The 15359-nt window shown below is 52.3% G+C and overlaps 1 protein-coding gene across 36 annotated transcripts in view; it reads left to right on the top strand.

The window, feature by feature from the left end:
• The first annotated feature begins 12529 nt into the window (after positions 1–12529).
• Positions 12530–15359, top strand: part of SRRM1 (serine and arginine repetitive matrix 1) — a 28814-nt gene continuing 25984 nt past the window's right edge. For 18 of the 36 annotated variants that reach the window (XM_070079070.1, XM_070079069.1, XM_070079072.1 and 15 more), the window contains exons 1-2: positions 12530–12699; positions 15170–15259. In XM_070079070.1, coding sequence (XP_069935171.1) covers positions 12679–12699; positions 15170–15259 — 111 coding nt within the window. In that variant the 5' untranslated portion in view covers positions 12530–12678. Of the gene's footprint in view, positions 12700–12917; positions 13074–13542; positions 13681–15169; positions 15260–15359 lie in introns of those variants that run through there. The other 18 variants (XM_070079088.1, XM_070079087.1, XM_070079083.1 and 15 more) reach the window with 6 other exon arrangements.

Here is a 15359-nt window from a genome sequence, read left to right as displayed (position 1 = left end):
TTTTGTTTATTTGGAAGGCAGAGTGAGAGCGAGAGTGAGAGAGAGGGAGAATCTTCCGTCTGCTGGGTCACTCCCCAAATGACCACAATGGCCAGGGCTAGGCCAGGCTGAAGCCAGGAGCTTCTTCCGGATCTGCCACGTAGGTAGCAAGGGTCTAAGCACTTGGACCATCCTCTGCTGCTTTCCCAGGCACGTTAACAGGGAGCTGGATCAGAAGTGGAGCAGTCAGGACTCCAACCAGCACTCATACGGGATGCTGGTGTCACCTGGGGTGGCTTAACCCACTGTGCCACAGCACTGGCCCTGATTTTGGGGTATAAATGTCTGCTTCTGTTTGGGATGGCAAGTCCTGTTCAACCCATAACAACAACCATACTTAACACCTACCTATCTGACACTAACATTTCTAGTAATACACAGACCACAATTACATATATGTTCTCACTGGGTTAGCAGCCACAGCACCTTAGCCAGGTGGATGCCTTGTAGGCATGGAAGCAACTCATTCGCTTTCCATCTGCTGCCCAGGGGTGAGGAGAGTGGAGGGAGAGCAGGCACTCCTGTGTTGGGAGGCATGGGGTCAGGAAAGCTTGGCCTTCCACTCTATAGTCGAGGGTGCCCTGTCTGTGGTTGGTCCCCATCGTGAGGGTGCCGTGCACCCCATGCTGGATGCGACTGGCCTGGGCACACTATGCTCAGCTCACACACCGGCTCGCCCACCCTCGCTCAGCTCCGTGTAGGTTTGACTTCTAAGCTAGACCATGCTGGTTTGTCCATGCTATTAAGGTGTGGTGGCCTTCCTCGCCATGACAGCAACCCTCATGGGCTAGACAGGGGACTTCAAGTCATAACTCAGGTACTCACACACTTCACACCCACCTGGCCTAAGGGTCTTTCTCCATCGCTCATGGGAAACTGGACCACCATCTCCCAGTAATTCCACCAAAAGGGTTGCAATCCAAATTTCAGAAAAAGGTAAAGCTCTTGGAAAGACAGAGCAGTGATTTATTTTAAAAAATCGCTGTCAACAAATTGGTATTTGTTGAATGGCTCCCTGTGTCTTGTCTCCAGCCAGCCCTTTGTAAGACAGTGTGATTTGGGTGTGGGAGACAAGGAGAAAAAACGAAGACCCCTGGGAGCGGGCTGTTGTTTGTTTGTGAGCAGAGATGGTAGGAATAGTTCAGACGTGAGACAGAGGAGTGGTCAGCAAGGCCAGGCTGAAGAGCAGATTTGCGCCTCTGCAGACGGGTGTGAGCGTGCCCAGCCATCCCGGCTGGGTCTATAAGGGTGTGGGGGCCACTTATCTCCCCCAGTCCTCTTCTCTGGGCTTCCTAGGTGAGAAATAGGTGAAAATCCCTCCCAAGCTTTTATTACTCGGTGTTTTCAGACTGGGTAGTCCACTTGGCACTGGGCAGGGAGGATTCGCCCTTCTTGTCTTGGGGGAAAGGCTTGGATCACCTATAAAACCAGTGGATTATGGAAAAGACTTCGTAGCGTAAAATACTGGGCTGCTTCCAGGGCTGCCACATTCTTTTCAGCAGGTGCTTTGTTTTCCTTAGGCGCCTTTCACACACAAAATGTATTTAATTGAAAGGCAAGAGTTACAGAGAGAGAGAGAGAGAGAGAGATCTTCTATCAGCTGGTACACTCGCCAAATGGCCACAGTGCCAGGATCTTTTGGCTGGGCTGAAGTCGGGAGCCAGGAGCTTCTTCTGGGTTTCCCATATGGGAAACTTGGGCCATCTTCCTCTGCTTTCCCAGTCACATTAGCAGGGAGCTGGATCAGAAGTGGAGCAGCTGGGACTTGAACTGGTACCCATATGGGATGCCAGTATCACAGGTACAGGCTTAACCTGCAGCACCACAATGCCAGCCCCTAAATTGTTTCTTTTGAGGACTGACTTTTCATGTAATTTGCCCATTTTAAAATTGTATTATTTAAGGGTTTTTTTGTTACTGAGGTTTTGTAGTTCCTTATGTATTCTAGATATTAATCCTGTGTCACTGGAGTGGCTTGCAGAATTCTCTTCCACTCCGTAGTTTGTCTCTTCACTGTTGATACTTTCTTTCTTGTTCAGCATCTTCTTAGCTCGACAGGATCCCATTTGTCTGTTTTTGCTTTTGTTGCCTGTGCTTTCCGGGAGTTATATGAAATAGAAAACATTGCCCAATCTGAGGTCTTTCTTGACGCATTTCCCCTGTTTCCCTCTGGTAGTTTCCTAGTTTGGGGCTTGCCTTCAGCTCTCCGATCCATTGGAGTGGACTTCTGTGCAGGGTGAGAGGTGGAGGGGGAAGTGTCGTGCGCCTTGTTTCAGTCTCCTGCATGTGATGCCTGGTTCTTCCAGCACTGTTCACTGAGAGGCTGTCCTTCCTCCAGCGTGTGTTTTTGGCACCTTTGTCCAGAACCAGTTGGGTGTAGACGCACGGACTTAGTCCTGGGATCTCTGTTCTGTTCACTTGACTGTGTGTCAGTTTTATGCCGCTGCCATACGCCTTAGCTACTGCAGTTCTGTCCCAGGTACTGAAATCAGGTACTGTACTGCCTCTAGCTTTGTTTTTGTTCAACATTGTTTTGGCTATTGCAGGTCATTTGTGTTTCTATATAAACTTAAGGATTATTTTTGCTAGTTCTGTGAAGAATGCCACTAGCCCTTATCTTAAAAATATGTTAAAATACATACATATATATATAATGCCTGACTAGGAAATCTATGAGGTCTTTTTGGGATGAAGGCAAAGCAGCCTGCTACATTTTCTTTCATGCCTGTGGCTGCTGTCCTCCTGGCTACTCTAAACCCTCTGAGAACTTTCTTTGGGCCCTTTATTATCCGGGAACGCCATGATGAATACTTAGGAAGGGCTCAGTATAAAGACAACCCAGCAAACCACATACCCTCCTGATCATTCGCTTACTTCTGGTGACAAGTCCTGCCCTAGACTTGCCCTGTACTTCCCGAGAGGGTACAGCGTCATCTAGTGGCACTTGTTATTAGCTCAGGAAAGAGAGATTGCGAAAATCCTAGATTGCTACCTCCACATCTTACCTATTTGTAAATGCAAAAATAAGTGGACATCTCCTCATAGTTTAGAAGCTGTGTATATCACCTAAACTTCTCCTTTCCCAGAGAGTTCTGGCCTTCGTGTGGTTAACCTAGATGGATCTGAATGGAAAGGCAATAAAGAAAAGTGTCAGGCAATTAGCATTGGCGACAGAATGACACAGAACAGGCCATGAGGAAGTGAGGACTCTCAAAGCCCCTGTCTAGGATGAAAAGTGGGCGGCACAGTGACTGCAGGGACATTCCAGGGCTGTGAAATGATTACACCTGCATCATAGTGCCAGACTGAGACAATTTAACTAAAACTGTCACAATATGGCTTTATTCATCTCTGGTGTTTGTTCATACTTTCTGGATAAGTGTATGCTTGACCTGCACAAAAGTCATGGTGTGGCAGGCAAAGCAGCCGCCTAGGACCCAGGCAACCCCTGTGGGCACTGATCCATGTCCCAGCTGCTCAGCCCCGATTCAGCCCCCTGCTAACACACCTGGGAAAGCAGCTGAACACGGCCTGTGCCTGGGCCCCTGCCACCCTCATGGGATACCTGGATGAAGCTCCAGGCCTGGCTCAGTCCTGGCCATGCAGCTATCTGGGGAGTGAACCAGTGGACGGAAGGGCTTTATTTATTTGAAAGCCAGAGTGACAGAGATGGAGGGAGAGACAGAGATCTTCCATCTGTATTCAATCATTCCTTCAAATGGCTGCAGTAGCTGAGGCTGCGACTGGCTGAAGCCAGAGGCAGGAGCTCCACCCAGGTCTCCCATGTGGGAGACGGGGGCCCATGCACTTGGACCATCGTCTGCTGCTTTCACAGAAGCATCAACAGGAAGCTGGATTAGAAGCTGAGCAGATGGGACTTGACTGCTCTGAAACGGGATGCCGGCGTCACAAGCCACAGTCTAACTCCTGCGCCACAAAACCCGCCCCAGACCTTCAGGGCTGACAGAATATCAACACCCCATGCTTCTGCGTTTGCCCAATATGTGTGCTGCCTGTGTGTCTACTTAGAACTTGTTATTTGCCAACAGAGAGAAGAGAGAGACATGGTCCCTTTCTTCAAAGACCATATCTTACAGGGAAAAGGGTAGAGATCAGCAGACATGTGGTTAGAATAGGGCGGAAAATGGACCACAAGAGCATAGGTAAAATACGGGGCGCAGTTTGGGGAGGTCTGGACCCAGAGATCAGCAGGACTCAGCAGTCCTCTGAAAGACATCACAGGGCGAAGTGCTTAGTCCCACTGAACAGAAATGCTCCCTGGGAGAAGTCCCATCCAAACCAAATGGTGCAAGGCGACGGGTGGGGGTGGGGGGGCAAGGGGCTGGAAGGGAGAGAAGAGTTGTCTCAGACCAAGGGGACACAAAGTGCACAACTGACTTCAGAAAGACTTCAGTCCCTCCTAGGCACGTGTGTGCACAAGCTGCCAAAGGCATGTATTTTGAATTTACACTTACATCGCAGCCAGCTTCCCAGATGCCCCCAGCGCCCAGCTCCTCCCCTGCCGGCATTCATGTCCTGGTATAGTCCCCTCCAACAACGAGCAGGGCTGCCTGTGTGGCCACTAGGATACTGTGAAAACCGCGGGGTGTGACTTCTGGGGTTAGGTCATAAAGGACGCGGTGGCTTTTGTTCTGTTCTCTTTGAGATCATTTGCTCTGGGGAAGCCAGCTGCCCATCACTGAGGACACTGAATGGGCCGCACCCATGGGTCGACGTGTCGGTGAATTGACCTCACACCCATTGCCACGTGAGTGAGCCTTCCTGGGTCTCCCAGCCCCCACTGGGCTGCAGCCTTGACTGCATCCCCTTGACTGACCCTGCGCCAAGACCACTCCCAAACGACCCCGGATTCCTGATGCACAGAAACAGTGTGAAATAGCAAATGTCTGATCTAAGATGAAAACTGGCAGGGGAGGGGAGAGGCTGATTACTACACGCACTCACGTGCTCAAAGCCATCCTCCAGGGCCAAGTGCAAACTTCTACCCATCGGTCAGCGTCAGCTCAGCTACCAGATTCCTTGGTAAGATTGTGCTCTGCTTTTGCAGTTTTTCATGAAGATCATTAACCCCATTATATCCAGGAAACACAAAAGCAGAGTTGTAAAGAGGCAAGTGGCAGAGACAAAAGTGGAGACTACAAAGAGGAAAGTGATGAAAAAAATTACAAAAGCTGCATCTGCCTATAGGATGAGTTTTCAGCAGAAGGCCACCTGTGATGCTGGAATCCCATACGGGCGCCAGTTCGAGTCCCAGCTGCTCTGCCTCCGCTCCAACTCCCTCCTAGGGACAGCAGCAGAAGACAGCTCAAGTATTTGGGTCCCTGCCACCAACATGGGAGACCTGGATGGAGTTCCTGGCCAAGCCACAGTTGTTGTGGCCATTTCGGGAGTGAGTCAGTTGGTGGAAGATTTCTCTGTAACTCTGCCTTTCAAGTAAATTAATAAATCTTTTTAAAATGTGGGGGGAGGGGATTCGAATCTGTGCCTTGGATCAGCACCAAGACTGGACACCTATCTGATCTCAGCATTTTCTGAGCCCAGCCTTTGAGGACTTAGAGGTCACAGCGAGCAAAAGAGCACTCGTGGTTTCACTAGGCTATCTTGTCGGCTTGAGACCTATTTTGTTCTGCACAACATCAAAGTTGGCGGGAGGTGGTGACTACAAAAACCTTCACCGCCAGCTAATTCTCCACTGCACCTGCAGGGGTCACCAGGGAGGCACATTGTGCCTCAGCCGCGAAGGCTGTTCGGATACAATCAGTGGCTGCCACATTTCAAGAACCTTTTCACTAATTGGTGGAAATGCTTTGGGGGGCTGAGCCTTAGAGTCTGATTCAGACATTCACTGCAACAAACAACTACTGGATTCCAAAAACGGGTAAGACCCATGCCTTTTTAAAAAATGTTCAAATGTTTTAAGATTTATGTATTTGAAATCACAACTTCAGAGAGAGAGACAGAGATTTTCCATTAGCTGGCTTATTCCCCAAATGGCCACAACAGCCACAGCTGGGCCAGGCTGAGGCCAGAAGTCTGCGCTTTATCAGGGTTTCCCACGTCTTCCGCTGCTTTCCCAGGGGCATTAGCAGGGAGCTGGATTGGAAGCAGAGCAGGTATAACTCGAACTGCAGCTCCAATATGGGATACTGGCACCTCAGGTGGCAGCCTAACCCGCTGTGCCACAACACTGGCCCCCATGCCCTTTTTATTATTTTTTTAAGTGGGGAAAGACAGTAAATACACAAAATAAATAACAAGGTCAGCTGTGGGGCAGGCATTTAGCCTAACAGTTAAGACACCACGTCCCAAGCAGGGTACCAGAGCTTTTGTCCCCAGCTTCCTGCCAGCACAGACCCTGGGAAGCAGCAGGTGCTGGCTTCAGTACCTACTTCCTGCTGCCCTCGGGGAGACTAAGAATAAATTCCTGGCTCCCAGCTTCAGCTAGCCTCAGGCCCAGTCACTGAGAGCAGTGAATCACTGGATGGGAGCTCTTTGTCTTTGAATTTAAAAAAAAAAAAAATTAAAGATTTTTAAAAATTTATTTGAGAGACAGAGTTAGAAAGAGGAAGAGACACAGAGGTCTTCCACATGCTGGTTCACTGCCCAGCTGGTCACAGCAGCCAGAGCTGAGCCAATCCGAAGCCAGGAGCCAGGAACTTCTTCCAGGTCTCCCACGAAGATGCAGGAACCCAAGCACTTGCGCCATCCTCTACTGCTTTCCTAGGCCATTAGCAGGGATCTGGATTGGAAGTGGAGCAGCCAGGACTTGAACTGGTGCCCACATGGGATGCTGGCACTGCAGGCAGAGGCTTAACCTACTACACCACAGCACTAGCCCCTAAAAATTTTTTTAATTAAAAAATTAAGTGGTCAGCGCTGTTGTATAGAAGGTTAAACCTATGCCTGTATCCCATGTGGGCACTGGTTTGTGTAGTGGCTGCTCCACTTCCCATCCAGCTCCCTGCTAAGGCGCCTGGGAAAGGCAGTGGAACACGGCCCAAGTGCTTGGGCCCCTGCACCCACATAGGAGACCTGGAAGAAGCTCCTGGCTCCTGGTTTTGGTGTGGTCCAGCCCCAGTCATTGAGGCCATCTGATGAGTGAACCAGCAGTTGGAAGATCTGTCTTTCTCTATTTCTGCCTTTCAAATAATAAATAAAAAAATGAATAATTAAGACATCGGGTAATAGAAAGCACTATTAAAAAACAACAAAGCGGGGCCAACGCTGTGGTGCAGTAGGTTAATCCTTCACCTGTGGCACCGGCATCCCATATGGACGCTGGTTCTAGTCCCAGTTGCTCCTCTTCCGATCCAGCTCTCTGCTATGGCCTGCGAAAGCAGTAGAAGATGGCCCAAGTACTTGGGCCCTTTAACCCATGTGGGAGACCCAGAAGAAGCTCCTGGCTTCAGATGGGCCCAGCTCTGGCCACTGTGGCCATTTGGGGATGGAAGACCTTTCTCTCTATCATTCCCTCTCACTGTCCGTAACTCCACCTGTCAAATAAATAAATAAAATATTTTTTAAAAAAGTTTAAAGGCCGGCGCTGTGGCTCACTAGGCTAATCCTCTACCTGTGGTGCCTGCACCCCAGATTCTAGTCCTGATCGGGGAGCCGGATTCTGTCCCGGTTGCTCCTCTTCCAGTCCAGCTCTCTGCTGCGGCCCAGGAGTGCAGTGGAGGATGGCCCACGTGCTTGGGCCCTGCACCCACATTGGTGCAACGCCGGCCGTAGTGGCCATTTGGGGGGTGAACCAATGAAAGGAAGACCTTTCTGTCTCTCTTTCTCACTGTCCAAAAAAAAAAGTTTAAAAAAAAATCAAGCAAGGTAGGATAGAGTGAGGAGACGGAGGGTGTTAGTAAAATGGCGCAGTCTTATCTGTGGCATCACCTATGCCTTGGATGCCTTCTTATGCCCTGGCCCTGCCGCCATGTTGCACAGTAGGCTTTGGTCCTAAGCCGCCTCATGGCCCACCCACCAGTGTGGGATTCGCTGTGCCCCCAGCAAAGGTTTAACAGGAACTGTTCCCGAACACGTGCTCTCTTGCCCTCTCTCTCATGCTCTCTTACCCTCTTGCCCTCTCCGCCTGGCCCGTCGGGCTTCCCCACCCGACAATAAACCCTTCCTCTAACTCGGGTGTTTGGTGTGTTTGGTGGCAGCCTTACAGAGGGTGTGTATTTATGGGAAGCTGGTGAGAAAAGGTCTGAGGGGTGACAGCGGTCACTGATGACTTTACGCTGACCCATACACAGACTACACAATGGCCATCTGAAATCTAACCTGCTCACAGCCCTGTGTCTGTTGTGTGGCAGCAGCTTAGAAGTGAGGTATGGGGGCTAGTGCTAGGCCTGCGGCGCCCGCATCCCACACAGGTGCTGGTTCATTCCCGGCTGCTCCATTTCCAATCCAGTTCCCTGCTAACGCACCTAAGAAAGCAGCAGAGGATGGCCCGAGTGCTTAGGCCCCTGCACCCACGTGGGAGACTGGAAAGAGGCTCCAGGCTCCTGGCTTCAGTCTGGCCCAGCTCCAGCTGTTGTGGCCATTTGGGGAATGAAGCTCTCTCTCTCTTCATCCTCCCTCCCCCAGTAACTTGGTCTTTCAAATAAAATAGATCTTAAAAAAAAAAGTTTAGGAATCCCACCTCTTCAAGAAACTTAAAAAAAAAAAAAAAAAAAAAAAAAGGAAGTGAGGGGCGGGGAGAGGGAGGGTTGGCCTGTGGGGCTGAGTCTGGAAAAGGGAGCAGACGGCAAATCAGAAGGGCTTCACGGGCACAGCGAGCGGTATGGCCTTTATCTGGAAGACCATGGGAGCCACTGAGCGGTTTTAAGTTGGGGGTTGACAGGATCCGGATTATCACCTCAGAAAATCACTCCTGGGGTTGGCCTGTGGCGCAGCGGGTTAAAGCCCTGGCCTGAAGCGCCAGCATCCCATATGGGTGCAGGCGTGAGTCCCAGCTGCTCCTCTTCCGATCCAGCTCTCTGCTGTGGCCTGGGAAAGCAGTGGAAGATGGCCCAAGTCCTTGGACCCCTGCACCCACGTGGGAGACCCAGAGGAGGCTCCTGGTTCCTGGCTTTGGATCGGCACAGCTCCAGCTGTTGAGGCCATCTGGGGAGTGAACCAGCGGATGGAAGACCTCTCTGTCTCTACCTCTCTCTAACTCTTTCAAATAAATAAAATAAAGCTTGAAAAGAAAAGAAAAGAAAAGAAAAGAAAAGAAAAGAAAAGAAAAGAAAAGAAAAGAAAAGAAAAGAAAAGAAAAAATCACTCTGGGTATAGGGTGGAGATGTCAACCCTGGAGGCAAGGAAAGTGCTTACTAGACCCAAGGATCCAAGTGGCCTGGAGTGAAGAGGTAGGGAGGCTACAAGGAAGCTGCCCGATTCACAAGCCAGGAAGAGCCGAAAAGGCACGTCTCGGCGGTTGTGGAGCATGAAGGGAGGACGGCACTCAGCAGGAGAACAGGAGGCTGACGGCAAATGGAGGTGATGAATTCCGTTGGCGAGCTGCTGACGAAAGGTCATTCCGGCGATGTGTCAGCAGGTCTGAGGCAGACGAGTGCCTGAGATATATGTTCCGGATGCAAAAGGCAATAGGAGCCAAGAGGACACGGACACAGCACCATTGTCAAGGGAAAAGAGGGCCAGGGAAACCAGCAGTCAGGATTGGCAGCAAAAGCGCAGGGACAGAGCAGGAAGGCAAAAATCCAATGGCGGGCTGGCGCTGTGGCATAGCGGGTAAAGCTGCTGCTGCAGGGCCGGCATCCCATATGGCACCAGTTCCTGTCCCGGCTGCTCCACTTCCGGTCCAGCTCTCTGCTGTGGCCTGGGAAAGCAGTGGAGGATGGCCCAAGTGCTTGGGCCCCTGCACCATCACGGGAGACCCGGACGAAGCTCCTGGCTCCTGATCGCGCAGCTCCAGCCATCTGGGGAGTGAATCAGCGGATGCAAGACTTCTCTCTCTGCCTCTCTGTAACTCTGCCTTCAAATAAATCTTAAAAAAAAAAAAAAATGACAAGCAAGCACAACAGCGAACAGCCAGGGAGACGTGGGCCGTCGCTGTCAGGTCAGCTGCATCCGGTAGAGCCCCTTACTGTCGTGCAGGCCCAGTCACTCCACAGCTTCACCCTCCGGCTAACCTCTCAGTCAACAGTTGTTGTGTGTGTGTGTGTGTGAGTCTGTACTACATGCCACTGTCCTATTGCTAGGGACACATTAGTGAAGAAGAAGCAAGCAGATGAAAAGCTCTTCTCTAGGGAGCTCACATCTTAGCGTGGGAACATTTAAAATGCGTTAGCCCCGGTGTTCGGCACAGCCATCACGGCACTGTTTGGGACGCCTGCATCCTATGTGGGAGGGCCTGGGTTTGAGCCCCCGCTCTGCTCCTGACTCCAGCTTCCTGCTGCTGCACACCCTGGGAGGCAGCAGGCGATGGCGGAGATGCCGGAGTCTCTGCCACCCACGTGGGAGACCTGTGTTGACCGAGCTCCTGGCGCCCAGGCATCTGGGGGAGGAGTGCACCAGAGGAGGGGAGGCTTCTTTGTCTCTCTGCCTCTTGAATAAAATAAAGAATATAGGTTAACAGAAAACAATACAGTAAGGGGCACCAGGATGTAAAGACAGCGGGCAAGCAGTTTCCACGGGGCAGTCAGGGTGGGCTCCACCGAATGACAGCGGAGTGAAAACCCGGAGTTTCCCAAGCAGCTTTCAGGGTAGGGCACCCTAGGCGAAAGCTACAGCCAGCACAAGGCCTTGGTGCAGAGGCAAGCTTGGGAAGCTCGAGCAGTCAGGCAGGGTGAAGGGATAGGACAGGCCAGAGAAACAGGTAGCCAACAGGATTTTGGCTCTTGCTCTATGAAAAATGAGGAGGACATTTGGCCTAGCAGAGGGTGCTAGGAAAATGGTGCAGTTTTATCTATGGCGCCATCTACACCCTGGCACCATCCTAGGCCCTAGCCCCGCCGCCACATGGCCCGACCACCGGTGTCAGCTCCACCCCCACCCTAATGGGATTGGCTGCTCCTGCTTCCCTGCCCGCCCTCCAGCAAAGTTTCAAAAGGGCCTGTTCCTGAGCACGTGGCTCTCTCGGCTCTTCTCTCCCGCTCTCCGCTCTCTCTCCTGTCTTCTCTTATACTCTCCTTCTCTCCCTTTTTCCCTCTGGTCTGCTGGGTTTTCCGCAATAAACCTTTTCCCTTACTCCGGCGTTTGGTGTGTTTTGTGACGGCCTCACAGAGGGGACACTGGTTGGGGGCAGGCAGCCCATAGCAGAATGCTTGGGTACAACTCCTGTCTCCCCTGCCACCCACCTGGCAGACCTGGATTGAGTTCCTGGCTGCGGGTCCAGTCCTGCGGTCGGGGGGAGGCTGTGGATGGGGGAGCAAACAGCAGGTGAGAGCCTCCCTCTGGCTCGCCTGCAAACATATATGTATATATTTTAAAGAATCTGGGACGCTGGAGTGGTTTCCACGGAACAGGGTCACTTGACCGCTAGTGTAGCCAGCATGGGTGGCAGCAGGGAGAAGAGCTGAGAGCCCCGGAAGGTACTGGGCGGGCCGCCTCCGCCTTGGCGAGCTCGACCTTCAGGGCTGAGGCTGCTTGTGCCACAGCGCCCGCCACTGCCAACGCCCCAAGCGGGTGGAGTCCCCGCCGCTCCACTTCTGACCCAGCTCCCTGCAGGTGCGCCTGGCAAAGCAGCAGATGGCCCACGTGGGAGACCCGGATGCTGCTGGCCCAGACCTGGCTGTTGAGGGCAGGAGGAGTGAACCAGCAGATGGAAGATTCTCTCTGCCTTTCAAGTAAATATTTAAAAACTCAGAAGCCCGAGCTGGAAGCACTCAAGGTCCCCAAGAGCGGCACAAGTGGGGCCAGGCACTCGGGCGGGCGGTAGTTAGAACAGCCGGCTGGGAAGGCCTTCTGGGGAAGGGACAGGCATTCCCTGGGAGGAAGGGGCCGGCAACCCCAGTCCTCCCGTCCCTGCGGCCTCCTCCTTCAGTCCCCGCCCGTCATGCAGCCCCAGGGCGCGCGGTTGTCGGTAATTTCGTTTTTACTTCACTACACAGCTCGACTGCTTCACAGCCGACCTTAATAACTGGTACGCTCGTCCAACGCGCACACTCGCAACTTTTTAGAATAACAGGCTAGGCCTCAGGCTTCTAATCTGCGCGCAGGCCGCCTCCCTAGCGTCACTCTGAGGTAACTGCCTTTTTCCTTAATCGCTCCATGGAACCCCCAGGGCGGGAGCCCCCGCCCCCCCCACTACGGGTAGAAGGATGGGTCATGTCACACTGCAAGAACAAGGCTGGTCACGCGCCACAAAAGGATTCGCAGGGCGGGGCGATCCGGCGACGCCCCCTGCAAGCTCCCATTGGCTGCGGCCGCGGCTCGCCTCTCTCACTGGCTGCTGGGGAGCCTTGGCCTCAGCAGGAGCCCGCCCCTACCAGCACGCGTACGCACGCGCACAGCGCTCCCAGCTCACTGAGCAGGCGCAGCCTCGTGTCGGCGGCGGGGGCGGGTGGAGCGGCGCGCGCTGCGTCCCGGCGCTCGGCTTTCCCTCTGCGGGTCCCGCCCTCCGTCGCGGCGGCGCGGTGCACCCTGGGATAGGGAGCGATCTCCGAGCGAGGCAGCAAGATGGACGCGGGATTCTTCCGCGTAAGTAGAAACGCGGGGATCTAGGGTGAGACCAGGGGCTTCTCGGTGAGGCCCGGCAGGAGGCCTAAACTCGGGGCTGGGCGACCGGCGAAGAGAGGCTTCGGGAATCCTGAGGGGTCCCTGTGCGGGCGGACGCTCCCCCCTGTGCTGCGGCGAGACCGGTGCGCCCCTGCGCAGTCTCCTCCTCCGGGATCGTCCCCCCTACGCGGCGGCGACGGTGGCCGGAAAATGGCGGCGGGAATGGGCCGGAGCGGTATCTCGCTGCCCGCCTGGCGGGGCCTGCGGGCCGAGCCCCGCGCCCGCCGCCGGGGCCTGGGGCCTAGCGGAGCCGCGAGGAGGAAGTCCTTAGTGGGAAGCCGGCGGGAAGCCTGGAGGTGACTGGCGGCCGGCGGGCCCGGGGAATGCGGCCTGGGCTGCCCCCCGGGAGTACTCGGCGGGGAGAGCGGGGCAGGAAGCCACTGTGGGTGGCTCTTCTGGAGGAAGCGGGCGCCCTCGCTCCCGGCCCTGAGCCTTGGCGGAGGCGCCGGGTCAGAGTTCGCGCCGCCGCTCCCGCCCAATTTGATAGCCCTTCGGGCAGCGGGGCTCGCAGGATTTGGAGTTGGGCTCTTTGAGGGTAGGCGGTGCGACGGAAAGTCGGCGCGCGAGTGGAGCGGATCGGCGCCTTCCCGCCCTCCGGGGCCCCGGGCGAAAGGTGGCTCTCTGCTGTGTGCTCCCGGCGCCGGCGGGCGCGGCGGTTACCTCGTGGTGGTCGGTCCTCGGGGCCCAGCCTGGGCCAGGCTCGTGCTGGAGCCCGTTTGCCCTGTGTTCCGTGCCTGGAGCTCAGAGGGGCAGCCGAGCGAGAGCTGCACGGGCGGGGGCGAGGGGCCCGGGGCTAGGAGGCGCTCACCGGTCCCTTTCAGGGCTGGCAGATTCTCTTAATGCCCGTGGGCCACAGAGAGACCAGCTGGTCGAAAGCCAAGAGCGCGGCTTCGTGTAGTACAGGTTGGCTGTGTCCGCTCCCCGGAGGCTGTTCTTTGCAGTTTTTCTGTATTTTAAAGGAGAAATTAGAGGAGGGAAAGCCTTTTGGTAACTAGACGGGGCGTTGAGATTCTTCGTTAACTTGGGTAGTCAGCCGGCTTTTCATCAAAAGTTGGAATACTTGTCCAGGCATTTGACCTAACCAGTTCTTTGAATGTTTTGGTCATGTAAACAGTGATAGTTATTTATGGAAGGGTCATTTCCAATGAGCTTAACAAATCTTCACACTGCTGGTGAACCGTCAGCTCTCCATTAAAGTATTTTGTAATACTCAGTTTTTCCTGTGGTGCAGAAGTGATTATTCCAAACAAGTAAAAGCCTATCTTTTTTTAAACCGTGGTCGAGGTATTTCCCATGGAGAGGAGTTCCATTTAAAAAAGTGGTTGGATTCTAAAATGAAATTTGCTTTTGATGTTTGTAAAGGTCTGGGAGGTTTTATTTATTTTATACTGCTCCTGCAGTATGTAACTTCACTGGATTTAAACTGGGTGAAGATTTTAGGGCGGTTACCTTTCCATTTCCAGTACACTGCCAACCCAAGTGATGAACTCATCAGTTAAGATGCAGGTGGTTTCTTCCATTTCCTGAGCTTGTGCCACATGGCAGGTACCTTACCTGTATCATTTCTGATAGACACAGTGACCTGCAAGATAGATTTCATTGTCCCAATTTAGCAAGTTGGGAAATGTCCTGGGTTAGGTTAAGTCACTTGCTTTGAGAGGGTATGGCTAAGAAGTGACAGTTGGAATTCTAATCCAGGTTCTTTATCTTCCCGAACAAAATTTTCTTGATCACTTTCCAAGGGACTGTGGTCAACTCAATGGATCAATCAGTACCCCTCTGATCATACGGCCAGTAATTTCTATGATTAATCAGGCCAATTAAACGGGAATGACAAAAGATAATTAGTAGTTGCTTGATGATCTAACATAGTATTTGTGAGATCATTTACCCAAGTTTTTCAGTGAAATTGAGTTTACTAAGATAAAACCTATATTTTTCATGCATTTCAAATTCTTAAACTAGTAGAAAACTAAGTCATACGTGTTCCTTTTTTTTTTTTTTTGTCTTCCCCATTTGTATGCTTCATCACAGTAAGTTGCAAGCAGTGCTTCTGGCTCTCAGAAAATGGAACCTCATGTATTTCAGTTTTCATTTAAACAAAAGCCTTGTGGTCTGTTACAGGGCAAGTCGTGAAAGGTTACATGTGAGACAACATTGGTTTGGGAAAGGTGTTAGCTTTAGCTGTGTTCTGTTGTACTTGACTCGTGAAGATGAACGTGCATTACCTTTGCATTTTTTAAATAGTCAAATGTTCAAAGTTGGGAACAGGGTATGCATTTTGTGTCTGAATATTAGTTATATGTTGGTAGATTTTAATGGTAAAGGTCATAGCCATTGTTAACTGTTAAGAACTTTGGACCATTGAAAAGTTGCATTTGTCTTCCTACAGGGAACAAGTGCGGAACAGGATAATCGGTTCAGCAACAAACAGAAGAAACTACTGAAGCAGCTGAAGTTTGCAGAATGCCTAGAAAAAAAGGTATTCTGAATAAGACTGTTTTGCATCTGTGGCTCTGTTTTTAATTTTCCTTAGTTAATTCACACATTTTGAGCTTGTTGCTGATGCAGTGTAACTTGAA

The sequence above is a fragment of the Oryctolagus cuniculus genome, chromosome 7, assembly GCF_964237555.1.
Source record: "Oryctolagus cuniculus chromosome 7, mOryCun1.1, whole genome shotgun sequence".
Lineage (NCBI taxonomy): Eukaryota > Metazoa > Chordata > Mammalia > Lagomorpha > Leporidae > Oryctolagus > Oryctolagus cuniculus.
This window is presented reverse-complemented; position numbering and strand designations above follow the sequence as displayed.